The sequence below is a fragment of the Mus musculus genome, chromosome 7 (assembly GCF_000001635.26).
Source record: "Mus musculus strain C57BL/6J chromosome 7, GRCm38.p6 C57BL/6J".
Lineage (NCBI taxonomy): Eukaryota > Metazoa > Chordata > Mammalia > Rodentia > Muridae > Mus > Mus musculus.
Genome location: NC_000073.6, coordinates 29,255,950 through 29,282,499, shown reverse-complemented (window position 1 = coordinate 29,282,499; position 26,550 = coordinate 29,255,950). Strand labels below are relative to the sequence as shown.

Below are 26,550 nucleotides of genomic sequence, written 5' to 3'. Positions count from 1 at the left end.
GCCCTGCCTAACTGGCAGTCGCACTGAATAGGAAACTGGGCTCTGATCATGCCCTGATTTTCACTGTCCCAACCCCTGCTCACTCAACTGTAGGATTTCACCATCACATTCCTGATCACTCTTCCCTCTGCTTCCGCATCACTACTACGGGCTGATCCTGTTTGACGACACACAGGCCAAGCTGGCCTGGCCACTGCTCAATCCGGGACATTTGTTTATGGCACAGAGAACGAGGAATTTAGGCAGGATATATCTCTCACACCTAAAGGAACGCTAAAGCAGAGCGGGCAGACAGCCACAGGTTTCCGAAAAGTTTCTCTCGCCATAGTCACAGCGCAAGCACGAAGGCGCAAGGACGTCGTGGCCAACAGACCCACGCCTCCCGCAAGGTCCGGCTGGGGCGGGGTCAATGCCAACCACGCCTCCTCCCAGGAGCCGGGGGCGGTGCCAGGTGCAGGCCGCAGAGCCAGGTGCGGGGCCCTCCGCGCTTGCGCCGCATCTGCCCCGCCCCGCCAGGTGCGCCCCACCCCCAGCCTGGGTGCCACCTTCTCTTGTGTCCCTGCGTCCGCCATTCGCCGTAGTACTCCTCGGACGGGTGGAGGCTTTCACAGTCTGGGGAAGAGTCGCAGAGTGTTGCCGCGCGAGTCCAGGGACCGTGTTGGGAGGCAACTAAGGCGTCGCACGCGCCAAAAGCCAGAAAAAAGGGCTTCCGGGGACCCGGGCGCCTCGAAGTCCTACTCCGGGGCGAAGCCGCACCTGAGCCCGCGGACCTGCAGTGCGCGTGCGCGGCCGTGGGCTTTCCCGCACCTGCTCGCGAGACCCCACCCCCACACCCCAACGGCCGGCGGCTCGAGGCCTGGCGCGCGGCGCTGGCAGCAGGTCATGGCGCAGCTTTGTGAGCTGCGGCGGGGCCGGGCGCTCCTCGCCTTGGTAGCTTCGCTGCTCCTCTCCGGGGCCCAGGTGGCCAGCCGAGAACTAGACGTCCACGGTGAGGGCCAGGCGGGGGATCCGGGAGCAGGGGATAGAGGAGGCCGCAGCGAAAGTGGGGGTACTCGGTGCGCAGAGTGATCGCAGGCTCCTTGGGGTTGGGGAGGATGGGCGGTGGAGCCAGACCTGCAGGTGGCGGGCTAGGAAGGGTAGGAGCCTCGCGAGCGCGGGGGCGTAAGGGTTAGCAAAGTGTCCCTTCCAGAAGGAAGGAGGAAGGGAGGGAGATGAGGTGTATTGACCCAGGAAGGCGTGGCACTGGAAGTGGGTGAGGAGCTCAACGAAGCGGAAATTGCTTGGCCAAAGAAAGCCCGGGGTGGGGACGGGGACTTGGGGTGGGGGTGGGGGGCGCATTCAAGCCTCAGAGGTGGAAATTTGTTCGGGAGACCTGTTGGCCGCTTTGGGTACAGGGAAAACGCACTTCGGACACCTGTTGATATCACATATGGCAACAGCCCCATGATCTCCCGAGGAAGAAGAGAAGCAGCGGTTGGTAGAAGGGAGGAGCTTTGCCAAGGTGCCTGCCAATGCAGGAACGTCTGTTCTCCGAGTGTAGTATTGGCACCCAGCAGCTGGGGTTTGCGTCTTTAGGAGTCGTTACAACTTTTAACTGCTTCAGACAACCACTAGCCAGCTTTGAAAAGATCTCTTTTGAAAGAATTCATTGATTGAGCAAACTTAATTGAGTCCCCGCTGAGGGTCTGTAAGAATGGTGGTCGTGGCTGACTCAAGACTAGACAGGTTCCTGAATTCGCAGAGCTTGGATTCCAGTGGGAGCGAACACTTAACGTGCAGAGTACTCGCCAAAGATTAAATGACTAGCGGTGACTAGAAGACAGCGGGATAAGAACAGTGATAGAAGATGGTGAAGGGTACTTAACTCAGGAAGTACTCTAAGGAGGGTGGCACCTATCCTAACAATTGAATGAGTAGGTGGCAGCCATACTAAGACCTTGGGACCAGTGTCCCAGGTAGTGGGAGGGAGTAGTGAGGGTCTAGAGTAAAATTGATTGTGATCAAGGAAAAGACCCCACCCCCACCCCAAGGCTGGAACAGAAGTCAGGAAGGGGAGAAGTGGACACAGCCACGAGGCCCAAGTCCTTAGTGGGCAACCTATTTGGTGAAAGAGAAAGCAGGGAGTGTGGTAGCTTCTGAGGAATGGTCTATTCCTGTGTCTAAGACTAGGGCAACAACAAGAGTTATGGAGAATGCCACAGGCCGGTGGGAGAGGCTCAGCCCTGGTGATCCAGAGTCAGAAGTGCAGAGGTTGACCATTGTAGTATAGCCAGACTCCAGGTTGCCTTGTGTCTATAAGTTACCTGGCCTGTGGCTGTGGATATGGCTTTTCTAAGCTCTTGCGTTGTCTGAGCCTAGAACCGGCCTGATGTGGTGGTGACATCATAGGCCTTTGGAAGGTCACACAAAGTGATTGGCTAGGCCGTGTCCTTCTGAACGGACTAGACTTACCGACCTTTTTGAAGTACGCCGGCCTTCAGGCTGGTGAACTGCTGCCCTCACTTATATCAAGGGCTCTTTGTTTGAAAGCTTCAACAGCTTTGTCAGAGGCACCAGTTTTGATAGGTTTTGGGTTTTTTTTTTTTTTTTTTGGGTTGGATGGGTGTCTGGTTTTTCTCAGCAAACAAAGGCATGTCTCTGGCACATTCTAGCTGTATAGTGCTACCAAAGGAAGTGGAGGAACTTGGACAGGAGTGATTATAAAAGGCCGCTCATAGATTCTTATCTTCACCAGTAGCTGAGGGGCAGTGGGAAGGTGGCAGGTATGGTCAGCAGATTGTTACAGTTGAGGTTCTGGAAGGAAAGACTTAGAAAATTAGATAGAGTGGACCCTGAGCCTAGGTGAGGACACTGGGGTCCTGAAGAAATGTAAATGTTCATGTTAGACTGAGGTGATGTGGAAGACAAGGTCATTGGAGGGTAGACAGAGAACAAGGCTCCTTTGTCTGAATGGAACTCCCCACAAGTAAACCCAGCCTAGATAAAGACTGTGGAGAGGAGCAGATGTGGGTCAGCAGATGGCAGGTGGCAGGCAGTGAACCTTCTACTCTTGATGACATCTTTTTGCCTTGAGGTTTGGGGGAGTTGAAGGGAGAGGGGTCTAGAAGCAGGGATGTAGTGGTGAGTTTATTTAAACCACTTTGGCTCCCTGTGGGTCACTCTTCCAGCTACCTGCCAGAGCCCTCTGAGAGTGAAACACACACACAAATTTTGATGTTTTGACTAGCTAGATGATGGTCCTCTCCCACTCTCTCAGGATTTTTTTCAGTATAGCCCTGGCTGTCCTGGAACTCTGTAGACCAGGCTGGCCTTCAACTCAGAAATCTGCCTGCCTCTTGTCTCCCAAGTTCTGGGATTAAAGGCTTGTGCCACCACTGCTGGCAAAATTTATACACGCATATATATAAAGATTTATTATACACTGTAGCTATGTTCAGGCACACCAGAAGAGGGCATCAGATCTCATCACAGATGGTTGTGAACCACCATGTGGTTTCTGGGATTTGAACTCAAGACCTCTGGAAGAGCAGTCAGTGCTCTTAACTGCTGAGCTATCTCTCTAGCCCGGGTGCATATTTCTAATCCTCCCTGAGACTAACAAACACCCACCTCCGATATTCCTGAATTAATATCTTTAAAATCTATATTTCATCTCTGCTACCTCAGATCCAACCTCTTGGGCCACTTTCCTGGATTCTTACGTGCTAGCGGACCTTTTGGTAGCCAAAATAAGACAAAGCATTAGAACCAATCCCAACACGGGTCTAGGTTCTTGTTAGAGAAAGGTTTTTTTTTTCTTCCCCGAGACAGGGTTTCTCTGTGTAGCCCTGGCTATCCTGGAACTCACTCTGTAGACCAGGCTGGCCTCGAACTCAGAAATCCGACTGCCTCTACCTCCCTGGGATTGAAGGCGTGTGCCACCATGCCCGGCTGAGAAAGGTATCATGAAGGCTCATAGGGACTGGAGAGATGGCTCAGGGTTGTTGCAGAGGATCCAGGTTCAGTTCCCACTAAGCACATGATGGCTCATAACCATTCATATCCTTGGTTCCATGTCCTCTTGATTTTCTCAGGAATCAGGTGTGTACAAGGTTTTGATATATGCACACAGGCAAAATCCTGAGACATAAAATCTTAATTTTTTTTTTTTTTTTTTTTTACTAAATTTATTCTTTCTGGTTTTTGTGTTTTGTTTTTTGAATCAGGGTTTCTCTGTGCTGTCTTGGAACTCTGTAGACCAGGCTGGCATCAGACCCAGATCTACCTACCCCTGCCTTCCAAGTGCTAGGATTAAAGGTGTGCACCTCCATCTTGGCTTTTTTTTTTTTTTTTTTTAGGTTCAGAAAGGAGATTGAAGAAATGAAAGGGTGTGAGAGTTGGGTGGAAGTAGAGACAGCAGGCTGTTGAGGGCTGTGCATGGGTGTGATTGAGGTTCTGTGATCTGACATTGCCAGGCTTGGTAGCTGAGGGCAGTGAGAAAGGTGGCCCGTTGGTTATATGTGAAAGGCAGGCAACCAAGGGAACGCTGATCCATGGAGACTCACCCCAGAAGGCTGTCATAACCTGCAATAATGTATGATTTCCAAAGTTGGAGATTTGTAATGTTAAGGTGTTTAATTTGGGGGCATTAACTGACAGTGTGAGCGTCTGATAGAACCTGAGCAGAATACAGGCCTGTTTTCACACACAGCACCCATGGGCCAAAGCCAAGAACCTTTGTGAAACAGGATACACTTCCCAAGTCTCTGATTACATATTCCCATCATACGCCTGCCTGCCCTGCATGTCTTGGGATATGGCCGGATCTCCAGCATATTACTTCCTTAAATGGAAAAGCTGCTTTACCAAAATGCTCGCTCAGGTCCCTGGTATTTAAAGGGCCCTGAATTTTCTTTGTTTTTTTCTTGTGTGTGTATTTTTTTTGTTTGTTTGTTTGTTTGTTTTGTTTTACAGCTAGGGATTTAACTTAGGGTCTCACACATGCAAGGCAAGCATTTTGTGTACTTTTTGTTGTTGTTGTTGTTAGTTTTTCGAGACAGGGTTTCTCTGTGTAGCCCTGGCTGTGTTGGAACTCACTCTGTAGACCAGGCTAGCCTCAAACTCAGAAATCCGCCTGCCTCTGCCTCCCAAGTGCTGGGATTAAAGGCGTGCACCACCACCGCCCGGCTTTTTTGTGTACTTCTTAAATTTGTTATCTTGAAGCAGTGTCTTGTATCTAACCTAGACTAGCCTCACATACATACTCAAGAGTGACCTTGAACTCCTGTTGTAGGTAGGCAGCATGCCTGCCTGACTATTCTATATTGAGATGGATTCACAGTTGCCTGGGTTGGCCTTGAATTCCTTCTGTAGCCCAGGTAGGCTTTGCCCTTGGGATCTTCTACTTCAGCCTCCTAAATAGCTGCCATTACAGGCTTGTGCCAACTACCTTAGCTGAAATAATGTAATTTTGATCATTATTACAAGGTAAGGTAACAATTTTCCCAAGTTGGAAATCCCTTTGAGTCATGAGTTGTTAAGTTCCTTCTGCAGTAACTGTTAGCTGTGCCCGGGGCATCAGAGTTAATGGTTCCTTAATCTGGCTTCCTTTGTAGTTCTTGGGAATTTCCATTGGAGCTGAGCCCAGCTACGCTCATTCCTGAGCCGCCACTGACTTTTAAGCATCTTGGGTTAATTACAGCTTCCCCAACACCTAAACTGCAAGGCATACTTTTCACCAATCTCCACTGAGCACACCATTAGTTCCCGGCTCTTTTCCTTCCTTGCGTGGTTAGTGTGACCCTGGTGGTCAGCATAGCAGCTAGGCACTGAGGTGCATCTGGACTTGGTATCAGCTGGGCACATTGAAGAGGGAGTTGTCCCGCTTTTGGGCAGTACTGTTTGAAATGCTTATTAATTTAGCTAACATATACTTACAAGTACCTACTAAGTGCTAGGCATCAGTTTAGGTTTCCAAATAGAACCCTGAACAAATAGGCTAGGGAGCCAGCTGAGTCAGTAAAGACCTTGCTGTGCAAGCATGAGACCTCCCCAGCACACATGTCAGAAGCCAGGTGTTACAGGGGAGGCCTGTGGTCATAGCAGGGCGAGGCAGCCAGACTAGGGGAGTTGGTAAAAACTGTCCATTCAGTGAGAGCCCCTGTCTCAAAATATAAGGTGGAGGGGTTTGCCATGGTGGTCTGGGCTTTTAATTTCAACACTAGGAGGCAGGGGCATATGGATCTCTTAAACTCCAGGCCAGCCTGTCAGGGATAGATAGCCTGCAAAAAAAGAAAAATTGAACACACGTGTGTGAGACCTGACTGCTACACACAAGCATGATGCACACAGTGAACTCACGCTTGTGCCACAGGGAGGGAAGGAGGTCTTAGAAATGGCTGCTTCTCTAGCAAGCTATCACAGTAGGGCAGGCTCATGTTTTAGTGGTGAATATGTAGCAACAGTGGGTGTGAGCAGTTGTTTGTATTCAGCTGATAGCTTATGAAATGTAACTTTTACATCTAAATATTTTATACCTAAAAGGTCAAAATTTTATGACCCTTGTAATTTAGGTTGGATTTGTCATTATAAATGTTCTTTGCTCATAAATACCCATAAATATTGAGTTACTCCTAATAATGATACATTCCAGACACCAGTGCCTAGGGGAGATGGGTAGTTAGTAGGCTTTGTACTGAAAGTAAGCAATGAGATATCAGCTATTTAGCTAACCACAAACTAAGTGGCTTTGTCAACCACTGTAAGGCAAAGAGCGGGGTATGCCTTTCCTTACATGCCTTTACTCGTAGCACGTAGGAGGCAGGGACAGTGACTCTCAGAGTTGGCAGCCTGCTTGCTCTGCAAAGGGAGTTCCAGGCCAGCCAAGACTACACAGTGAGAAGAGGATACAATATAAAGTGTATGGCGGGGCTGGAGAGATGGCTCAGGGGTTAAGAGCACTGACTGCTCTTTCAGAGGTCCTGAGTTCAATTCCCAGCAACCACATGGTGGCTCACAACCATCTGTAATTGGATCCAATGCCTTCTTCTGTTGTGTCTGGAACAGTGACAGTGTACTCATATACAATAAATAAAGAAATCTTTAAAAAAAAAAAAAAAGAATCTAGTTTAAAAAAAAAAGTTATGGCAACTTTTGAACTTGTGAATTAAAATACTATTTTGGGAGACAAGAGGGTCACCTGGGTCCAAAAGTCTGAGACAAGCCCTGGGCAGCATTGTGAGACCCTTCTCAAAAAACCAAAACCAAAACAGCACAAGGCCAGGCATGGTGGAGGCTATCCTCTACTACATGGACTACCAGACTAGCTTGATATACATGAGTCTCAAGAGCAGGAATGTTGTCTGTATTGTTCGGAGTCAGGGTTTCCCTGAGTAGCCCTAACTGCCCTGGAACTCACTCTACAGTCTGACCTCCAACTCAAGAGATCTACCTGTCTCTGCCTCCTGGGTGTTGGGAATCAAAGACATGCACTACCTCTGCCCAGATGTTTTTAAAACATAACCCTGACTGTCTTCTTGTCCAGTATCTGTGGTGATAAAGGTCTGAAATCCCTTTTCTGGAAGCTGAGGCAGAAGGGTCAGGAATTTGAGGCCCTCCTCAGCTACATGAGACCCTGAGTCAAACAACCACAACAGAAAATGTTCTCTTGTTTTTTTGTTTTGTTTTTAGGCAAAACACACCAGATGACCAGGCACTAGCTGGAGTCCAGGTTTCTTCCTTCCCTAGTTCTCTCACTGTCTGCCTCCAAATGTTTCCTCTGAATCCCTGTACCAAAGTGTCATGGTGTAGACAGGGCTCAGGTCCCTAGAGTCGTTGCTGTTGTCAAGGAGAGTGGTGGCTCTTACAGTTCTGTCCTGTCAGCCTCGGCTGCTTTCTTTATCTTTCCCTGTCTATCACCTACTTTGTTAAGTTTCTTCTCCAAATAGCAGTAGTCCTGGCTTGGCCTCAGAGTATTGGAGTCACTAGGCTGCATCCCCTTCCACCTTACCCCCGGCTGTTTTAAACATCTATGACTTATCTTCACAGCACCTAAGTTCTCTGTACTCTGCTTTGCAGCAGTGAATGGGCAGGGAATGGGAGCAGAGCATCTCGGGGTCTCTGCAGAGAAGGCTGACTTTCTACTTTGCCAGGATAGCCTCAGGTTGATGGTGGGGCTGTGAGTGGACACGGCTCAGTTGTGTACAATGCTTGCCCTGAATGCTTAAAGCCCTGGGTTTCATCCTTGACACTTGCAAACCAGCTGTGGTTGCTCTGGCCTATGATCCCAGCACTCTGGGCAATGGGGTGGGGGGACTAAGAAAGATTTGAAGGGTATCCTCTGCTACATAGCAGTGGAGTTTGAGGCTAGCCTGTATTACATGAGTCCTGGTTTCCAACCAAGGAATAAAATATTAACGGTGTATTTATTCCAGAGCTGGAAGCTGAGTCGAAGGAAGGTCCTAGACCAGTGCTTGTAAATAAACTTGCCAAGAAACACTTCCATACTTACTTGATCCAAACAGGTATAAATCACAGACAGGCCTTTGTCTCCACTTGGGCCTAGTTATATTTATAATGTCCTTAGGAACACAAAAGGTCAAAACAATTTCATAGTCAGGTCTTTGCTTTATTCTCAGAGCTCCTGAAAACTGTGGGCTTTGTGTTTTGAGTTCACATTCTGCTGTGTTGCCCTTGCTGCCGTTGAGCTGGTAAGGTGCAGTGATTGTCTTCCTCAGCCTCTCTCATTGCCCTCACGGCTCCTGTCTGCCTGATGTTTGCTTGTTTTAGCCAGGCTTAAATCAGAGAAAGTGGGCTTGTCGTACCAAAGAATGTGAGGCTGTTAGTCCAGGCCTACTGGTACAGGGCTGTAACCCTAACTACCAGGGATGCAGAGGCAGGGGAGTCAAAGCATTAAGGCCTTGGCTGTAGAGGAACTTGAAGGCCAGCCTGCACAACTTCATGAGGCCCTCCCTCAAACACTATAAAGAGCTGCCGTGTGCCCCAGTGGTTCAATACTGGAAATATTTTAAAAGTTTATTCCGTTAGACTTAAACTTTTAAAATTTGTTTATAGCTTATGGTGTGGGTGTTTTGCCTGCATGCAAGTCTGTTGCCCTGGAGGCAGGCAGGCAGTTGCTGTTAGAGCCCCTGGAACTGGAGTTACAGATGGTTGTGAGCCACCATGTGGGTACTAAGAATCAAACCTGGGTCCTGTGAAAGAGTAGCCAGTGATCTAAACCATGGAGCTATCTTTCTAGCCCCTGTTAAACTTTTTATTACATTTTTATTTATGGGTGTGGATATACATGTGCTCACATGTGAGTTTATGACAGAGAAAAGCCCTTAGGAGTCAATTCCCTCCTTCCAATAACTGGGTCTTGGGAATAGATTCGAGGTGTCAGGCTTGGTGGTAAGAGCCCTTACCCACAGCCTCTGCTCATCCCCCAGCCCCCTGCATGTGTGTTGTGTTACTGTTTCTATGAGTGAGGAAATAAACAGGAGGAGGCCAGAGTCACTGCCAGGAAACTAGCTACTCAGAGGATGCACAGCTTCATCTCCAGGCTCTGGGTGCTCTGCAGTCTGTTAGGTACTTCTGCTAAGTGATTGCTACTGTGCACTCCCTTTGGTGGTTTCCTTTGTACCTTACAAATTCGAAGAGCTTATTATAAACCCTATGAATTATTATTCATTTCCCTATCCATGTAAGTCTAAGGGCTTCTGCCTAATTGCAGATGTGTGGAGGGCAAACATACATCCCCACTTGGTGGGCCACGTTTATCCTGAGTGGGGGTAATCCACACTCCCCTCCATCTTAGCACAGTCTTTAAAAGTATCTCTAGCCGGGCGGTGGTGGCGCACGCCTTTAATCCCAGCACTTGGAAGGCAGAGGCAGGCGGATTTCTGAGTTCGAGGCCAGCCTGGTCTACAGAGTGAGTTCCAGGATAGCCAGGGCTACACAGAGAAACCCTGTCTCGAAAAAAACCAAAAGAAAAAAAAGCACCCCCAATCCCAGTGGTATCAAAAGGCAGAGGCAGGGGATCTCTGAGTGTTTTCTGTCAGTCAGATCCGCACAGCAAGTTCCAGGACTGCATTTGTAAAACTTCAACAAAACAAAACCACTCTCCTCCATCCTCTGTCTTGGACAATTTTTATCCTCCCCTGGTACATACATGTCTATTTTTAACAGCTTGGAGTATTCCCTTATCTGGATGCCTCTGGTTGTTTTGCTTGCCAGCACAAACAGATGTGTTGCTGAGACTTCAGCGCCTATAAATCTGAGCCTCCAGCCCTGTGTGGGTGTTACAACAGTTCCCAGCTCTGAGCAATTGCCTTTTCCTTGTCTCATCTCCCCTCTGCTTTCCTTCCCCATCCTCTTCCTTCTCCACACGCTGCTGTGGCTGGCCTGGGCTGGAATTGGAGAGCCATCTACCTGCCTTTGCTTCTGTGGGCTGGGTTAAAGCTGTGCACCACCGTGCCCAGTTTGGATCTGTTTTTGCATTTGCTAGTGTGACAGCTTGTGGACCTCACACTATCTGAAGATCTTTGTAGCTATAACCTGATTGCCTTTGGCCTTACCCTTAAGCGTTCTAAGCAGCTTTAATGAGAAGAGCACTTTGTACACTGCCTAGACTTTCTGGCAGAGGATAAACTGATGAGGAATGTGTGTTATGCAAATCTTCAAGTCTGGGTTATGGGTTCTTACTTGGCAGGCTGTGGTATGTCAGGGTGGTGAGTGATGTTTTCTAAACACTCAAAGAAGAGAGTGAAAGTTTTAATTGATTATTGTGTTTTTGACATGATGTCCGTGAGTGGGGGCAGGCACCAGCGTACCGTCATGCACGCGGAAGAGTCAGGTCTCTCCTTCCACTGTGGGCTGTAGGGATCAAACCCAGGTCTTCAGGCTTTCAAGGCAAATGCCTTTACCCACTAGACCACATTCGCAGCCCCAAATTGCACTTTGTAACAATGCCTGCCTCCACCCCTAAGGTGTGCCACTATATTCATCAGTTTGATTTTGAATAGTTGAACAGAATCCAGGGAACACTAGGTTGTGATTTGGGAATTATATGAAATTTGATTTTACTACATATAAGCATTTGCTGTAGTGCAGCTGTCTCCTCACACGGTCTGTGACACCTTTTGATTATCATGATAGCAACTGCCAGAGACCATGTGATCTACAAAGTCTTGGCAAAGGCAGTTTTAAGTTTTCCACGTGCCCAGATTTCATTACCAGTTTCACTCAGTAATCTGAGGTTCTGCAGTAGGGTTCATATGAGAGCCTCCAGGACTGACTCCCTGAGAGTGCTGTGGGTAAAATAGTGGTAACCAGCTGCTGGCCGTGGGGGAGGTGGCTGTGGGAGCTACCTGGTGGTGCCTGCTGAGTTGCCCGCACTGTTCATGGCCACTTGGCTAATGCACACAGCAGAGTGAGTGATAGCTTATGTGGTAGCTTACTTACAGTAACAGAACCGCAGGGGGAAAAAATGTACCCAAGCAAGAAGGTATTGACCTTGGGAGTGATGTTCTACACTACTGGAAGAACTGGTCATGTTGGTGCTGCCATTAGAGGCTGTGGCCATACATCAGAGCTTGTAAAGGTTTCATGGAAACCAGTAAGGTGGAGCTGCCTCCGTGTGAAATCCTATAGGAGGGAGGGGTTGGTTTTGTTTGTTTTTGTTTTTTTTTAGATATAGTCTCAATATAAGCCTCAAGATCCACATGCATCTACGCCTGAGTGCTAGGTGCTGGGATTGGAGGTATGTGCCACCATGGCCACCTCATATCAAGTGCTGGACACTGTAGGAGACACGGTTAAGTCTTAGATGTGGTTTAGGTTAGAAAAGGCCAGCTGAGGAGGCCTGTGCTGTGTCATTGAAGTGTGGTGAGAATACAAGAAGTTCTGTTACTTGGAGGAAGAAACGAAGCACTTTCAGTTTTCAATATTAAACTATCTATGGCTGGGCATGGCGGTGCACAGCTTTAATCCCAGCAGGTGGTGAGGCAGAAGCAGGCACATTTCTGAGCTCAAGGCCTGCCTGGTCTGCATAGTAAGGCCAGGGTCAGCATGGGCTACTCGGTAAGACTAGGTCGCACACAAACAAACTGGAGTGTGCTATGTAAATACCTGTTTTTACCTTTGTAACCAAATTATTTTGTTGTTCTGATCATTTGTTTTGAGACAGGCTCTCAGTGTGTAGGCCATATTGGCCTGCTCTCTCCTAAGTGCTACGATTATAATTGTGGCAATTTAACAAACATTAAAGATCATATGTATAAGATTGCTTTTCATGACCTCACACTATCCTGCAAGTCAGGTTTCCACTGGAGCATAACAAGAATTTTTTGATCTTTGTGTGTATAGCTAGCAGATGGTGAGCTTCAGTTTAAAGCACCCTCAGGCTCAATAGTGAGTGGGGTGTGATCATGCACACCTGTAATCTAGCAGGCCGTTGACTGAGACAAGACCGCACGTTTGTTTTGAATTTTTGTTTTTGGTTTTTCTTTTAATATTTATTTATTTTTATTTATACGAGTACTACTGTAGCTGTCTTCAGACACACTAGAAGAGTGATCCCATTATAGATGGTTGTGAGCTACCATGTGGTTGCTGAGAATTGAACTCAGGACCTCTGGAAGAGCAATCAGTGCTTTTAACTGCTGAGCCATCTCTCTAGCCCAATTTCTTTTGTTTTGAGCCAAAGTTTGACTGTGTAGCAACTATCAAATAGGGGTCAAGCAGAACCCTAAGAAATTGTGTTTTAAAAGTAAATTTGGGAGTTGGGGATGTAGCTCAGTAGTAGAGCATTTGCCATACACACCCTGGGTTTCATTACCTGAATGCATCATCTTGCAAGAGTAAACCAAATGGATATAAAAACAGACATGAAAGAAGCTGGGTGTATGAGGTGCACACTTGTAATCTCAGCCTAAGGTCAAAGCCAGTTTGGGCTGCAGTGTAAGACCCTGCCTCAGAAAAGAAAAAACTGGGAGGCAGGAGGATCATTCCTTCAAAGCTATCCATAGCTGCATAGCAAGTTCAAGACCAACTTTGACTGCATAAAACCCTGTTTTATCAAGAAAGAAAACATCAGGATCCACATGGTTGTGAACTTGGTGGAGAGAGCAGATGGAAGATGAGCAAGGTAGAGAGGCACATGGGAGACCTGGCTCACCCTTCAGAACCATGGGGTAGGGCTAGGAAGTGATGCACTGTATTTCCTCTGCCTTTCAGCAGTTTGAAATATTCCTAAACTGCTTTCGTTATAAGTACTCACAGCTGTGAAAAATAATCTGGTCTGTCTGTTTAATCGGATTGCTAATGCTTAGGAGCCTGAACTTTCTGTGAAGACCTTGTTAAGGTGACAGCTCTTAGGAGGCTGAGAGATCAATACTAGCCTAGTCCACAAGCCAGGAAGCCAGGAAAGCTGCACAGAGAGAGAGAGAGACCCTGTCTATCAGGGTCCAGCCTTGACACAGGCTTGGAGTTCTCAACTGGAAGCAGGGATATCTGTCTGGAAGGTGCATAATAAACACAGGCAGACAACTTTTTGGGTACAAACTGAGGCAATTTTTTAAGCTTCCCTCTCTCTGTCTTGTAGCTTGAAGCTGTATGTACTTTTGCTCTCTCGTTCGTTCCCTTTCCCACGCTCACCCACTCACTCTGTGTGTTCTTTTTCTTCTTCCACATACACACTTCTCACACACACACTCGCCATATTCCCTTCACTCACTCACTCACTCTCCACACACTTTATATTTACCCCATGCACACCTCACTCTCTTGCCTTTAACTTGCCCCAGTCTTTTATTTTTACTCCAAAAGCAGGTAAAAAAAGAAGACATTGTACAACCAGTGCCAAATCAAATTCAAAAGGATAACCACATCCCATAAAGAATCAAGAGTTCCAGTTGTCCTACAAGGTTTCAAGCATTCCAATCCCCAGGCCTGTGGCCAAAATAATAATTGCAAACTTATCATTATTTAAACTTTAACTTTTTTTTTTTTTTTTGGTTTTTCGAGACAGGGTTTCTCCATATAGTCCTGGCTGTCCTGGAACTCACTCTGTAGACCAGGCTGGCCTCGAACTCAGAAATCCACCTGCCTCTGCCTCCCAAGTGCTGGAATTAAAGGCGTGCGCCACCACGCCTGGCTAAACTTTAACTTTTGACTTATACTTCAGAGCTCTGAGGTCAGCTACGTGCATTTTCTTGTGAAACTCTAATGATAAAGACGTGTGCAAAACTGCCAGGCAGCAGCCAGAGGAATCAGGTTAACCCTTCCCTCGGCAGTTCTGCCAGCTTTCTGCTGCTGTATATTACACACAATGACTCTCCTAAGAGTCCCAGTGTTTTGACTTCATTTTACTGATAATTTTATGCATTCTCTACTTGTTTATCCAGGAACCACTCTCAAATGTTGTGCAAAACTTACTTCATAACTTCAATAACTTTTTCTTTTCTCAAGGTCCCAATGTTGGCTCTGTTTCATGTTCTAATATTTTTGAGCATAATTTCTTTAAACTTTCTTTGCAAGTCAAATGTTAATTTGAAACTACCATTGTGTAGTTATTACATTGTTTCCAGGATGAGAGCACACAGCATGCACCTGGGCATTAGGACTGTGCAGCGCCCCTATGCCTCAAGTTTTTAAAAAGATTTATTTATTTTATGCATATGAGTACACCACCATTGCTCTCTTCAGACACACCAGTAGAGGGCATCAGACCCCATTACGGATGGTTGTGAGCCACCATGTGGCTGCTGGGAATTGAACTCAGGACTTCTGGAAGAGCAGTCAGTGCTTTTAACCGCTGAGCCATCTTTCCAGCCCCGTATTCCTCAATTTTTAATTGTTTCAGAATCATTATATCGGGCTGGTGGACTGCTCTTCTAGACTGCCTCTTCTAGAGTGTCTGAAGACAGCTACAGTGTTGTGCTTACAGACAATAAATAAATAAATATCTTTTTAAAAAAATCATTATATCAAGGAACATCTAGTTCCACAGAATTCCCCAGAGCAGAGGGAGAAGGGAATAGGAAAGTCAGATACAATAGAATAATTACGTACACAAAGGCCAATTTAAAGATAGTCATATACAAATAAAGTCTATATAGCCGTTGACCAGGGCTAAGGTTAGGAGGTATGGGAACAAGTGTTCCTTACAAAGAGCTGCCTCGGGCTACTTAGATGTCCCCATCCTAGTCAATGCCCTACTGCGGACAGTCCCTTATTTCTGATGGTGGGTCCCCTGGAGAGAGGTGTCTGCTGCCCTTTTACACAAGGTGCTGCTTTGGGCTTCTGAGGTGACTCCATCCTGGCCTGCCTCGGGCAGTCCCTGTTATGGTATGCTGTCTTCAGCACCTGGAGAGAGGGAAGGGGGAGGGAGAAGTCTTTCACCAAGTCTTTCCCTTTGTCAAAGCAGGGTGAAGTCATTGAACCATTGGCAGATTGTTTTGGTTAAAACTAGTGACCCGAGAACCAGAGAAACCTGTTTCTTCTTGACAACATTCCCAGACGTTGGTCTACAGTTTTATAGCAATGCCTGCCAAATTAGGGTGTGCTCCCTTCAGTTTTCATGGGGGAGAGAGGTAGGAGACATAAAAGCAAGACAGTGGGCTGGTGAGATGGCTCAGTGGGTAAGAGCACCCGACTGTTCTTCCAAAGGTCCAGAGTTCAAATCCCAGCAACCACATGGTGGCTCACAACCATCCGTAACAAGATCTGACTCCCTCTTCTGGAGTGTGTGAAGACAGCTACAGTGTATTTACATGAAATAATAAAATAAATCTTTAAAAAAAAAAAAAAAAAAAAAAAAAAAATAAAAGCAAGACAGTGAGTCTTGCTCCGTTCCTCTGGCTACCCTGTAACTGGGCTTGAGTAGACTGGGCTAGGTTCCAGTTTGAGGTGATCTAATCCTCTTGTACCTACCTCCCAATTCTGGGGTTGTATAGAATGTGTGACCACCTGTCTGCCCAGCCTCCCTGTTTTCTTACCTGTTTTAGAAGCAGTAGAAATGATTTTGTACTTTAGGTCAGACGTGTCTGTAATCCCAACATTTGAGACCCTGTCCCCCCAAATTGTGTCATGGCCTGTGTACATGTGCAGTAGGACCTGCGGCTGCTGTGTAGCTCATGGATAGGCTCTAGGCCCTGGGACTTTCCTCAGCGTTGGAAGAGAGACGGGGTGTACGTGCCTTTCACGGTTACCTGAAGTACTCAGACCAATAACATTTCTTTCTCTTTGTAGCTAGGGTCTCAGTGCTGGGCTGGCACTGGCTGTGTAGAGCAGACTGGCCTTAACCTCAGGATTGACCTGCTTCTGCCTTCTGAGTACAGCACCCAGCCACATCGTTCTTTAGTCTGGTTTATTTAACAGTGAAAGCCCTTTTAATGGTGAAATGATGTCGAGCCACATCCCATCAGCCTTGGCTGGTATGATTGGCATGTTACTGTGGGTGACCCTGTAACTGAAAGCAGAGGTTTCTGATGAGGGGAGTTTGCCTTTATGACTCCTCAGATTGAGATAGAGAGTCCAGCTTATGTTAGCTTCCAAGCAGCCCTGTTTTGTGTCTTGCCACTGCCTGTGGGTGTCAGTTCAGCATTCCCCCTTGGCTGCTCAGAAGAGCCCTTGTCCCAGAACCTGGGCTCTGAGCAGATCAGTGCGAGTGTAGGTCTCTTCACGCTCCAGTGCCCTGTGTGGAAGTAAAGGGTGTTACTGTGTGATTCTGTTTCATTGTGAAGGTGGTAGCGGTGGTAGGGGTTTATTTAACATGTATCTGTGTGCGTGTGTGCTCTCAAGCTTGTCTTAGCGCTTGAGGTCCCAGGAAGGAGGACACGTTTAGGAATGGAGTTGTCTTCAGCTGAACCATCCGCTCAGTGTTCTGGTTGGTTTTGTTTTTGGTGTGTGTGTGTGTGTGTGTGTGTGTGTGTGTGTGTGTGTGTGTGTTTAAAGACAACTCTAGCCAGACTAACCTGGAATTCACTGTGTTGCTCAGTGAGGTCAGTCTTAAAATTCTTCCAGCTTCTACCTCCCAGGAGTGGGATTATGGCTGTGCACCATACATTGCCCTAGCCCTGCACAGTAGCTGTTGGTGACTCTAGGACTCAGCTCAGCAAGGCTTCTATAGTACTGGGTCCCTTCCTGTTTTCAGTAGAGATGCTGACTAGGTCCTGAGGGATCTCTTCATCTTGTCTTGTTGGGAGCAGTGTTGCCTCGTCTGGCTGTCTGGCTGTGTGTAGGTTGAGCCAAATAAAAACCAAAGGATTCTGTTTTGTGTGTTTGCTCTGGACATTGTTGATCCACCAGTGGTTTGTAATCTTTGGTGCGTTGTCAGAGTTCCTGTTGCAGGTGTATGCCAGCTGGTTCTTTTTTCTTTTTTACTGAGATGCCTTGGGCCTTACACTTAATAGGCAATTTCATTACTGACGAGTTAGGTGTCACCAGCTCTTTTTGGTTTTGTTTTGTTTTGTTGTTTTAAGATAGGCTCTTAATAAATTCCTCAGGCTGGCCTTGAACTTTCCATCCCTCTGGTCTATCCTCCAAGTAACAGGATTACAGGTCTGCTATGAGCCTGGCTGGGGAGGTGGTTCAAGCCACAAGCATGAGGACCTGCAGTTGCATCCCTGGTGCTCACATGAAAGCCAGGTGTGGCAGCAAGCATGTATAAGCCAGTGCTAGAGGAGGGCTGAGAGGGATCCAGTATGCCACTGCATCCAGCCTTTTGGGTGGGGTGGGGGTGGGGTCCAGGTTTTGAACTGGGGTCATCAGGTTTATGCAGCAAGCACTTTTACCCACTGAGCCATCTCGTTGGTCCTGGAATTTTCCTTTTTTTGTTATTTACTTGAGATGTACTGGCATATATGGGAAAGTTTTTGTTTCACACAGTAGAAATGTGTTGTGAGTTTAGATGGTGTTTGAGAACATCTGGTTCCATGCCCATCATAACAACAGAAATACAAATCCTGCCCTTTGCAATTCCCAAGATTACCTCCAGTAGTAGAATAAACTAGACATGAGCAAGCTGGAGAGTAGCAAGGACTACCTGTGACCAAGCTCTGGAACAGTTGCGCTTGAGAGCTGACATTTGGGTGCTCATTCGGATTGGCCCTCAGTTTGGGGTTGGGAGGACAGTGTGCCACTGCAGAGGAAAACACGGGCCCTCCAGAATGACTCCTGGTTCAGGTGATTTCCTTGTCCTGTCCACGGCCCCCTGACCAGCCAGCCTCTTTCACTGATGGCAAATGTGTCCAACTAGAATTCCATGGTTGGTGTTTTTTTCCTTTGGAGTGGGGGGAAGCCTTAGGACTCTCTGGAACCCAGGTCCATGAGCTGGGTTGCCCTTTAGAGTTAGGAAGCTGGTCTCTGAAGTTCTTGGATTTGAGTGTTGGTGTGTGTACCGATAGTCTTTGTGGGAGAGTGTGTAGGGCCTGGAATCCAGGGCCTGGCACACACCTGGCAAGTGCTCTGCCGAGCCACTCCCTCACCTGGGCGCTTCTGGTAAGAGTCAAGGGCAGAAGCCACCTGCAGCTGTGTCAGGTGCTTTGGATGTTGTTACCAGGTGATGTTTTCTTTCCATACAAGGAAGACAGCATCAGGACTCTCTGGGAACAGGTCTAGAGGAGCTGGCAGGCCCAGAACACTTTGCTTCCCTTTTGGAATAGCTTGAACAGCTTGAACTTCCTCCTACAGAGTATGTGTGTTTTTTGACCCTGGGATTGTCCCCATCAACCCACATGGGTTCTGTTTTGTTTCAGAGTCTTGTGGAGTTTCGAAGGTAGTGGGGAAATGCCGGGCTTCCATCCCCAGGTGGTGGTACAATATCACTGATGGGTCCTGCCAGCCATTTGTTTATGGAGGCTGTGAAGGCAATGGCAATAACTACCAGAGCAAGGAGGAGTGTCTTGACAAGTGTGCTGGTGTCACTGGTAAGACTGCAGTGTGAGAATTAGATACTTAGGGCTCATTGTTGGGATGTGTACTACTTCTGTCAGAACCCGGGATGGGGTAAGAATCAAAAGTAGAAGCAGAACTAGTGTGCTGGTTCCTGTGGCCACACTGGTTTCACTACAGGCTCCCTACTTCTTACCAAAAAGAGTCAAGCCTATTACCTGGCCTCCTCTGTCCCCCTCCTCCTGAGTGCAAGCACTAAGCCAGCCCACCCCAAGAGGACTGGCCTCTGCACACTCTACAGGCCCTGGTTCCTCGGGCATCCTCTGAGACAAGTGACCTGAAAGGCTCTCAGAGCTATGTTAGGAGTCAACACTGGAGTTTGTGCCGTGAAATCCATCCATCTCTACTCTTGAAGGTAGCATTGGCCCTTTCAGTGCAAAGAAACCTGAAGGCCCAGTAGAGCCTGAGTTCTGACCCCTCTCTGCTGTTCCCAAGGCCAAGGCTGAGTTACCCACAACGCTTTTGTGCCACCCTTCCTGGTTTGCAGATTTGCCTGTTGACTTAAGCTGTGACTGGTTCTGTGTTGAGCCCCAGTCCCTCATAGGTAATGGTGTTCATGGTTTTCTATCCTCACTTTCTGGATTTGAGCTCTGCATTCAGAGATGAGAAGGCATCGTGAGACTGTGAAGGCAGGTCAGCAGTGGCCTCAGGCAGTGACTGGTCTCCTGCAGTGGGGTGAAGCGCCTAAGTTTGCTTGTCTGAGGAATTGGGAGAAACTGGGGGTGGGATGCGGATGGACAGACAGAATTGGTTGTAATTTGGTGTATTAGTCCATGCTTTTCTTTCTGTTTTTTCTTTACTGCATAGTCTGAGTCTTACCCTCCTTGTCTTCCTTGCCTCTGCCTCTTTTGGGACACTGGTCCCAAACTCTCAAGTGCTAATTTTAAAGGTTCCTAGCTAGGGTATGATTTCAGTCCGTGCAGGCCAGTCCTCAGGGTGGCAACTGGCATGTCAGGAATCTGAGTAGAGAGAATGTTGCTTCCGTGTGCTTTCCTCTCCGTTGTGGAGGCGACAGCTTGGAAATGTTGTTTGCTCCCCTAAAGTGCTAAGGACATGAGCAGGAATTGGTGGGCGTAATGCAGTCAATATCTCCCTGGACGTGGGTTAGAACTGGACCCCAGCTGCAAGAGCTTGGAAGGTTTCAGTGGGCATTTGCTTGTCTGTCGTCTCCTGGCACTCTCATGTAACACAAGCTGAAAACTGCCCGTGCCACTGATCCCTGAAGTCCTGCCGGCCTATTTTCTAGGCAAGCAAGTTCTGAAGGAGGCCAAATAAGAATGAAGGTGTGTGTTGTGCCAGTTGATTAATTTATAATGGAAACTGGATCCTCCTAGGGGGCCCAGACTGTCTAAAACTATGCAACCTTCTAGTGAGTGGCCAGGAAGTGGCTTGATTACGGCAGAGGAAGACTGAGGGACCTGGATGAGGTGACTGCTGAGTGACATCAGGCCTGCCCCACTACCTCAATTTGTGCTGGAGACAGAATGGGATGTCAGGCACTGTCTTACTCAATTATAGTTCCAGCTGCAAAGCTGAGAAGTCGAGGCAGGTTGGTTCCAGGAATTAAGAGGCCAACCTAGACAATGTAGGAAGATGTGTCCAAAAGTGTCCAAAAAAATCATCAACAATCCAAAATAAAACAACAAAAAAACCTGGCCATTTTGTCAGATAGTGGTGGTCATGCCTTAAATCCCAGCACTCAGGGAGAGAGGCAGGTCGATCTCTGTGGGTTAGAGGCCAGCCTAATGGTCTACAGAACGAGCTTCAGGATAGCCAGGACTACACAGAGACGCCCTGTCTCTTAAAACAAAAAATAAATCAGAACAAAAACCTAACAAGCAAGCAACAACAAAACCTGACCATTTTGAAGTCTTTATTTGTTGCTCCACTCCGCCCTGTTGTGACCCAGGCTGGCTGCTTTGACCGCCTTGCCTCAGCCTTCGAAGTAGTTGACTGTAGGTGTGTTCTCATGCCTACCGTGTCATCTCAGCCATTTTAACTGCAGTTCTGCGATATTAAATACATTTGGACTGTTTTATGCCTTTGAAAATTGTAGGTAAATAAATACAGACTGGCTGGGATGCCACCTTCAGAATATAATCCTCCTACAGAAGGATTTCTACAAGTCTGGGCTTATACAAATTTGGGCTATACAGTTCCAGACTAGCCTGAGTAGCGGGGTGGAAAGAATTCTGTCTCAAAAAGTCAAAATAAGGATCTGGAGAGACCACCTAGCAGTTAAGACTGCTTACTGCTCTTACAGAGGACCAGGGTCCAGTTCCTAGCAACCTGTCAGGCAGCTCACAACTACCCAGTTCCTAAAATCCCTTGTTTGGCTTCTTCCAGTCTCTGCAGGCAGATGGTATACACAAACTCATGCTCATACAGGCGCACACACACACATTTTTTAAATAAATAATCCCCTCCCCAAAATGTAGAGGTGATCTCCTTGAGAAAGACACAACCACCCATGGCTGTGTCTAAGCATCTCCATTCACCTCTCTCTGCTTAAGATCTGTGTTCAGATGAGGATAGTGAGAAGGCTGGGGGGGGGGGGGGGCGGGGGTAGGAGGGGAGGTAAAGGCCAAGGAACAACACCTGGATTAACTCCAGGGACCAACATGGTAGAAGGAAGAGGGAGTGGACTCTTGAAACCTCTCCCCTCACCTCCACGTGTGCTCTGACATACCCATGCACAAATGCACACAAAATCATTTTCCGATAGAGTTAAAAATGTCATAATGTGCTGGGGGTGGTGGCACATGCCTTTAATCCTAGCATTTGGGAGGCAGAGGCAGGCCGATTTCTGAGTTTGAGGCCAGCCTGGTCTACAGAGTGAGTTCCAGGACAGCCAGGGCTACACAGAGAAACCCTGTCTCGAAAAACAAAACCAAAAGTCATAACTCCACCTCTATTTTAAACAGGACACATGGCCCTGGGAGCCCTGACAGTGCAAAGTCATTTTGCTTCTTGCGCTGAGTCCCCAGGCGGTCCCAGTCCCTCCTTTCTAAGTAAAAAGCTTGCCATGCCCGCCCACCCGCATGCGCCCCAGGACTGAACTTCCTTTCCACCAGGGTTGGTTGTGACATGTGTGGCCCACTTGATGATAGTTTTCTTTTCTGTTCTTTGTCCCTCACAGAGAACACCACTGATGACATGGCCAGGAACAGGAATGGAGCCGACTCTTCTGTCCTGAGTGGTAGGTTCCTAAGAACCCAGGTGGTAGCTGAGAAGGGAATTGTCAGGTGCCTCCCTCTGCCTCCAGTGCACAGCAACAACAGGGCTGGCTTGTGCTTGCAGAGCCACCCTGCCTTCCCTCTATGCTGCTGTCTGCCTTCCTGTGCCCTCTCCTCCCCCCTGGGGTTCTGTCCCCCTCCCTCTCTAGAAGTCCTTTGTTCTCTGCCAACTGCTGCTGTCCTTCATCTGTAGCTTTGTGTTAGTTTGCTTTGTAGAGCTGTCAGTAGCTGCCCTGTTCCTCTTTTATGCTTAAGGGACTCTGCTGCAGGAGCCTGGGTGAGTGGTCCCTTGTACCAGCTAGTAGTGATTATACCCTTGGGGCCCAGCAGAGCCAGCAATACCTGCCCTTCCACAGGGTTAGGGGGAGGAGACTATACCTCCGATGGGGACAACCCCTCCCCCCAATAGGTAGTCCATGCACCACAGTCTGGCCCTGCCCTGCCTCTCTGACACCAGAGCCCGTGGGAGAATGGGTGAGGGGTGACACTAGGCACTGCCCGGTTGGTTGGTTTTGGCCCTTGATAACTGTTCAGGACTCTGCATGGTAACTCTTATTTTTAGCATATTTCTGAATGAAATTGCCCCAGTAGAATAAGTTTCTGGGTACTTCAGAAAGTAAATACAGCGATCTTCTTGATCACCTCAAGACACATGGTTGTGATTAGTTTCCATAGTAACCCCTGAGGTAGCAAGAGTCCCACTCACCTCCAGTGGGTGTTCAGTGTTGAGTGTGTCCTGTGCTCCAGAGGACATGAGGACCAAGGGTATGTCCACCCCCTTAAAGGCGGCACTGCCCGAGCTCTCTCCATGGGTCCTTTTACAGTCAGCCCTGCTTGAACGATTAGCCTGTGTCCCTCCTAACCAGATGTTTGTGTTGCAGTTCCCAGAAAGCAGAGTGCTGAGGACCTGTCTGCTGAGATCTTCAACTATGAAGGTACAACTCCACCAGCTGTGTCCTTATGCAGTTGGGGGTGGATTTACTAGGAGGAGCTTGTTACCAAGTCCTTCAGGCCTTGCCAGGTAGCTACACCTCCAGCTACACCTCAGAGCCTCAGTGGGTAGCGCAGGCTGTCGGCAATCCAGATGTGCCAGCAGAGTGAAGTCAAGAAGGTACGTGCTGCCGGGCATGGTGGCGCACGCCTTTAATCCCAGCACTCGGGAGGCAGAGGCAGGTGGATTTCTGAGTCCGAGGCCAGCCTGGTCTACAAAGTGAGTTCCAGGACAGCCAGGACTGCACAGAGAAAACCCTGTCTTGAAAAACCAAAAAGAAAAAGAAAAAAACAAAGGGTATGTGCTTACAGAATTTGCCTGCCACCCTGATTCTCACCAGCTCTGGCTGTGGGTAGGACCTATGCCCTGTACATAATTCCCATGTGTATGTAAGGTGAGGGTCCCAGGACAGATCAGAGGAAAAAGTGCCTGGCATTGCATGAGCTACAATAACACATTGTGCTTGTCAACAAGGGCCTGAAATGAAGCCAGCCCCTCCCCCACCACGAGTGGTATGCAACTAAAATCCCAGCATTTGGGCAGAGGAGATGTTGAGACAGGAGAGGAGGATTGCCATGAGTTTAAGACTACTCTGAAACACACATATCAAGACGCACGCACGCACGCACACACACGCACGCATGCACGCACACACACACACACACACACACACACACACAAAAGAAGAGGGGCATGTGCTTATTCTCGGCCGTACTGATTTGTCCTCCTGAGGCTCCCTTGTTCTCCCTTCCAGAATACTGTGTCCCGAAGGCCGTCACTGGGCCGTGCCGCGCAGCCTTCCCTCGCTGGTACTATGACACTGAAAAGAATTCCTGTATCAGCTTCATCTACGGCGGGTGCAGAGGCAACAAGAACAGTTACCTCTCCCAGGAAGCATGCATGCAGCACTGCTCTGGCAAGTCGGCTGACCCCATCCCTGGACAATGGGAGCCCTCGAGGCTCTTCTCCTCTCCCTCCCCCTGAGATGAAGCCTTTGGAAATGTCCATTAGACTATTTAATGACAAGCTCTCAGAGCCTCCAGAGTTGTTCAGGAGGCAGAGGAGACCAACCTTGGTCCCAGCTCTGAGGATAGAGAGCATAGGGGATTGACCGTAGCATTTTGCATTCTCTGTAGGTAAGCAGATGCATCCTTTCCTGACCCCGGGCCTAAAAGGTAAGTGGCCTCTGCCTTCTCCACCTGCCTTCCACCTCCCTCCCACTGGCCTTCGTGGACTAACTAGGTTCTGCTCAGTGTATTTTCTGCCTTGTTTACAACATTGTTCCCCACTGGAATGTCCTGGTGGCAGAGGGCTGTGTTTATATGAAAATGGTTAGGCAGTTTGGAATGTGTGGACAGTTGCCCTATATTAAACACTATACACAACTAGAAGCTGAGCCTGAATCAGGAATTTCCTAGGCAAACTGTGTTTGAGCTACAGGAAGTATCTGGCAGATAGGCCTGTCCTGTGGAGTCCACACACAAGCCTGACAGTAACTCCAGGCCTGGGGGAATTTAACTCCTGTGGAGTGTGAAAGATGGACAGGGGTGTCAAGAGGAAGACAGTAGCATTTGCATGGTGAGGGCCCTGTGTCCTCACACTTTTATTTCTGAGCCTCCTCAGAAGATGAGTGCTACCCTATGGACCTGCCACACTGGTTTGGCCTCTTGATCTTTTCTCCCTGTGAAGGATCCTAGACCTGGCCTACAAGTCTGTCTTGTTCTAGAAGTAGAAGCTGGTTCTCAAGGCTGGGCTGGAAAGGTGCCCAGGTCTGGAGGACTGGCTGTGGGTGGAGCTGGGCAAGGGATTGCCCCAGAAGGCTAGTTATGCCCTATAAGCCCATGGGGAGGGAGCCGGGTGGTTGTCACAGGGAGTCACATGCCTGAAATGGGGCATCACCTGGTAGGAAGGCATTTTAACTGATGAGTGGGGCAGCTTCTGTTGCTCACCCACAGCTAGAAACCCTAGGGTCCCTCCTGGCTCTGCAGGGTACACCCTCACCTAGCAGACTGCACTGCTCAGGCTGACACGGGACTCATCTCTTTCTTTTGCCATTCAGGATTTCAAGGTCAGAGTCAGCTGCATGGGCCACTACAGATCACATCTCAAAAAAACAGAATATGGCTGGTGAGATAGCTCAGCAGGCAGGGGCACGTACTGCCCAGATTCCATCCCTAGCACCTACATGGTGACTCACAACCATTTTTAACTCTAGTTAAGTGAATCCAATACCCTCTTTTGGCCTCTTCAGGCACTATGTGTTACACAGACATGCAGGCAGGCAAAACACTCATACACATAGAATTTTTAAAATAAAGTTCAAAAGCCACTCTGTGTGTGGGGCATTGCACTGGCTACCCCGGCAGACAGTCTGTCCAGATTCCCAGGTTGAAGAAGGCATCTGGTCCTTGTTCTGAGTCCACTTGGCCTACTGTGCACTCTGGGTCACCCTGCTGGCCCCATTTCTGTGTTTTTCATGTCTCACCTGCTCCCTCTTACCCTCAGCGGTGATCCTGGTGGGGCTGTTCCTCATGGTTCTGATCCTCCTCCTGGGAACCTCTATGGTCTGCCTCATCCGTGTGGTTCGCAGAAAGCAGGAGCGTGCGCTGCGCACTGTTTGGAGCACTGCGGATGACAAGGAGCAGCTGGTGAAGAACACCTGTGTCTTGTAGAGGCCCCAGTGCTCAGAACCGGGAGTGACAACTTGTGCTGTTTAAAAAGAGAGCAACTGCTTGCGTCTGAGATCATTAGGGGTTTGGTCTTTGTTTCCCAGTGCTGTTGGGCTGCTTAGGGCCTCCTCTTGACCCTGTCCTCCCACAGCTCCCCTGCCCTTCCCCATCGCCTGTCTCCTCTAACATCACTAGGAAGGAGCCCCATTCTTGTAGCGGTCACTGTTTGTTTGATTTATGTGGGTTTTTTTTTTTTTTAAGTAGATAAAGGTTTTTTAAAAAATCAGGATTCTGAAAGAATGTGTTTAATAAAGTGGGCCTTTTAAAATAAAACTTACTATGTAGTTTGGTTTTTTGTTTTTGTTTTTGGTTTTCTTGTGACTACTAGTTACAGGTGCCAAGGGTTATCTCAGGACTTGCTCAGTCATTCTGGAGTTATGTCTTTGCTTTCCATTTGTTTGTTTGTTTGTTTAAACACAAAGTATGGTTTGTTTTTTGCTTTTTTTTTCATACCCTACAGGGGTCCCAGGGTAACCTGACTTGCCTTCGAAGCTGAGATGACTTGGGCTCGCTGCCAGCTCCTAAGTGCTGACCTTACAGGTGTATGACCCAATACCTGGACTATTCCCAATTGAGGCTGGAACCTAGGGCTGCTGCTCTGCTGGGCAGGCACTTTACCAACAGAACCGCAGCCCAAGCAGCCACAATTGTGTTTGTTTCGTTT

General features: G+C 48.2%; 1 protein-coding gene across 3 annotated transcripts; it reads left to right on the top strand.

Annotated features, from left to right (window-relative positions):
- Positions 1–440: 440 nt before the first annotated feature.
- Spint2 (serine protease inhibitor, Kunitz type 2) lies at positions 441–26,170 on the top strand. Of its 3 annotated transcripts, NM_011464.2 has the most exons (7): positions 523–988; positions 18,735–18,905; positions 22,070–22,129; positions 23,048–23,101; positions 23,912–24,073; positions 24,294–24,332; positions 25,663–26,170. In NM_011464.2, exons 1-7 carry the CDS (start codon positions 883–885, stop codon positions 25,827–25,829), a joined length of 759 nt encoding a protein of 252 aa, NP_035594.1. In that variant the 5' UTR covers positions 523–882; the 3' UTR covers positions 25,830–26,170. The 3 variants fall into 3 exon arrangements, with proteins under 3 accessions (XP_017177561.1, NP_035594.1, NP_001076017.1); NM_001082548.1 differs by lacking the exon at positions 18,735–18,905; XM_017322072.2 differs by lacking the exons at positions 23,048–23,101; positions 23,912–24,073; positions 24,294–24,332; positions 25,663–26,170 and adding an exon at positions 22,371–23,040 and having other exon boundaries at positions 441–988.
- The last annotated feature ends 380 nt before the right edge of the window (positions 26,171–26,550 follow it).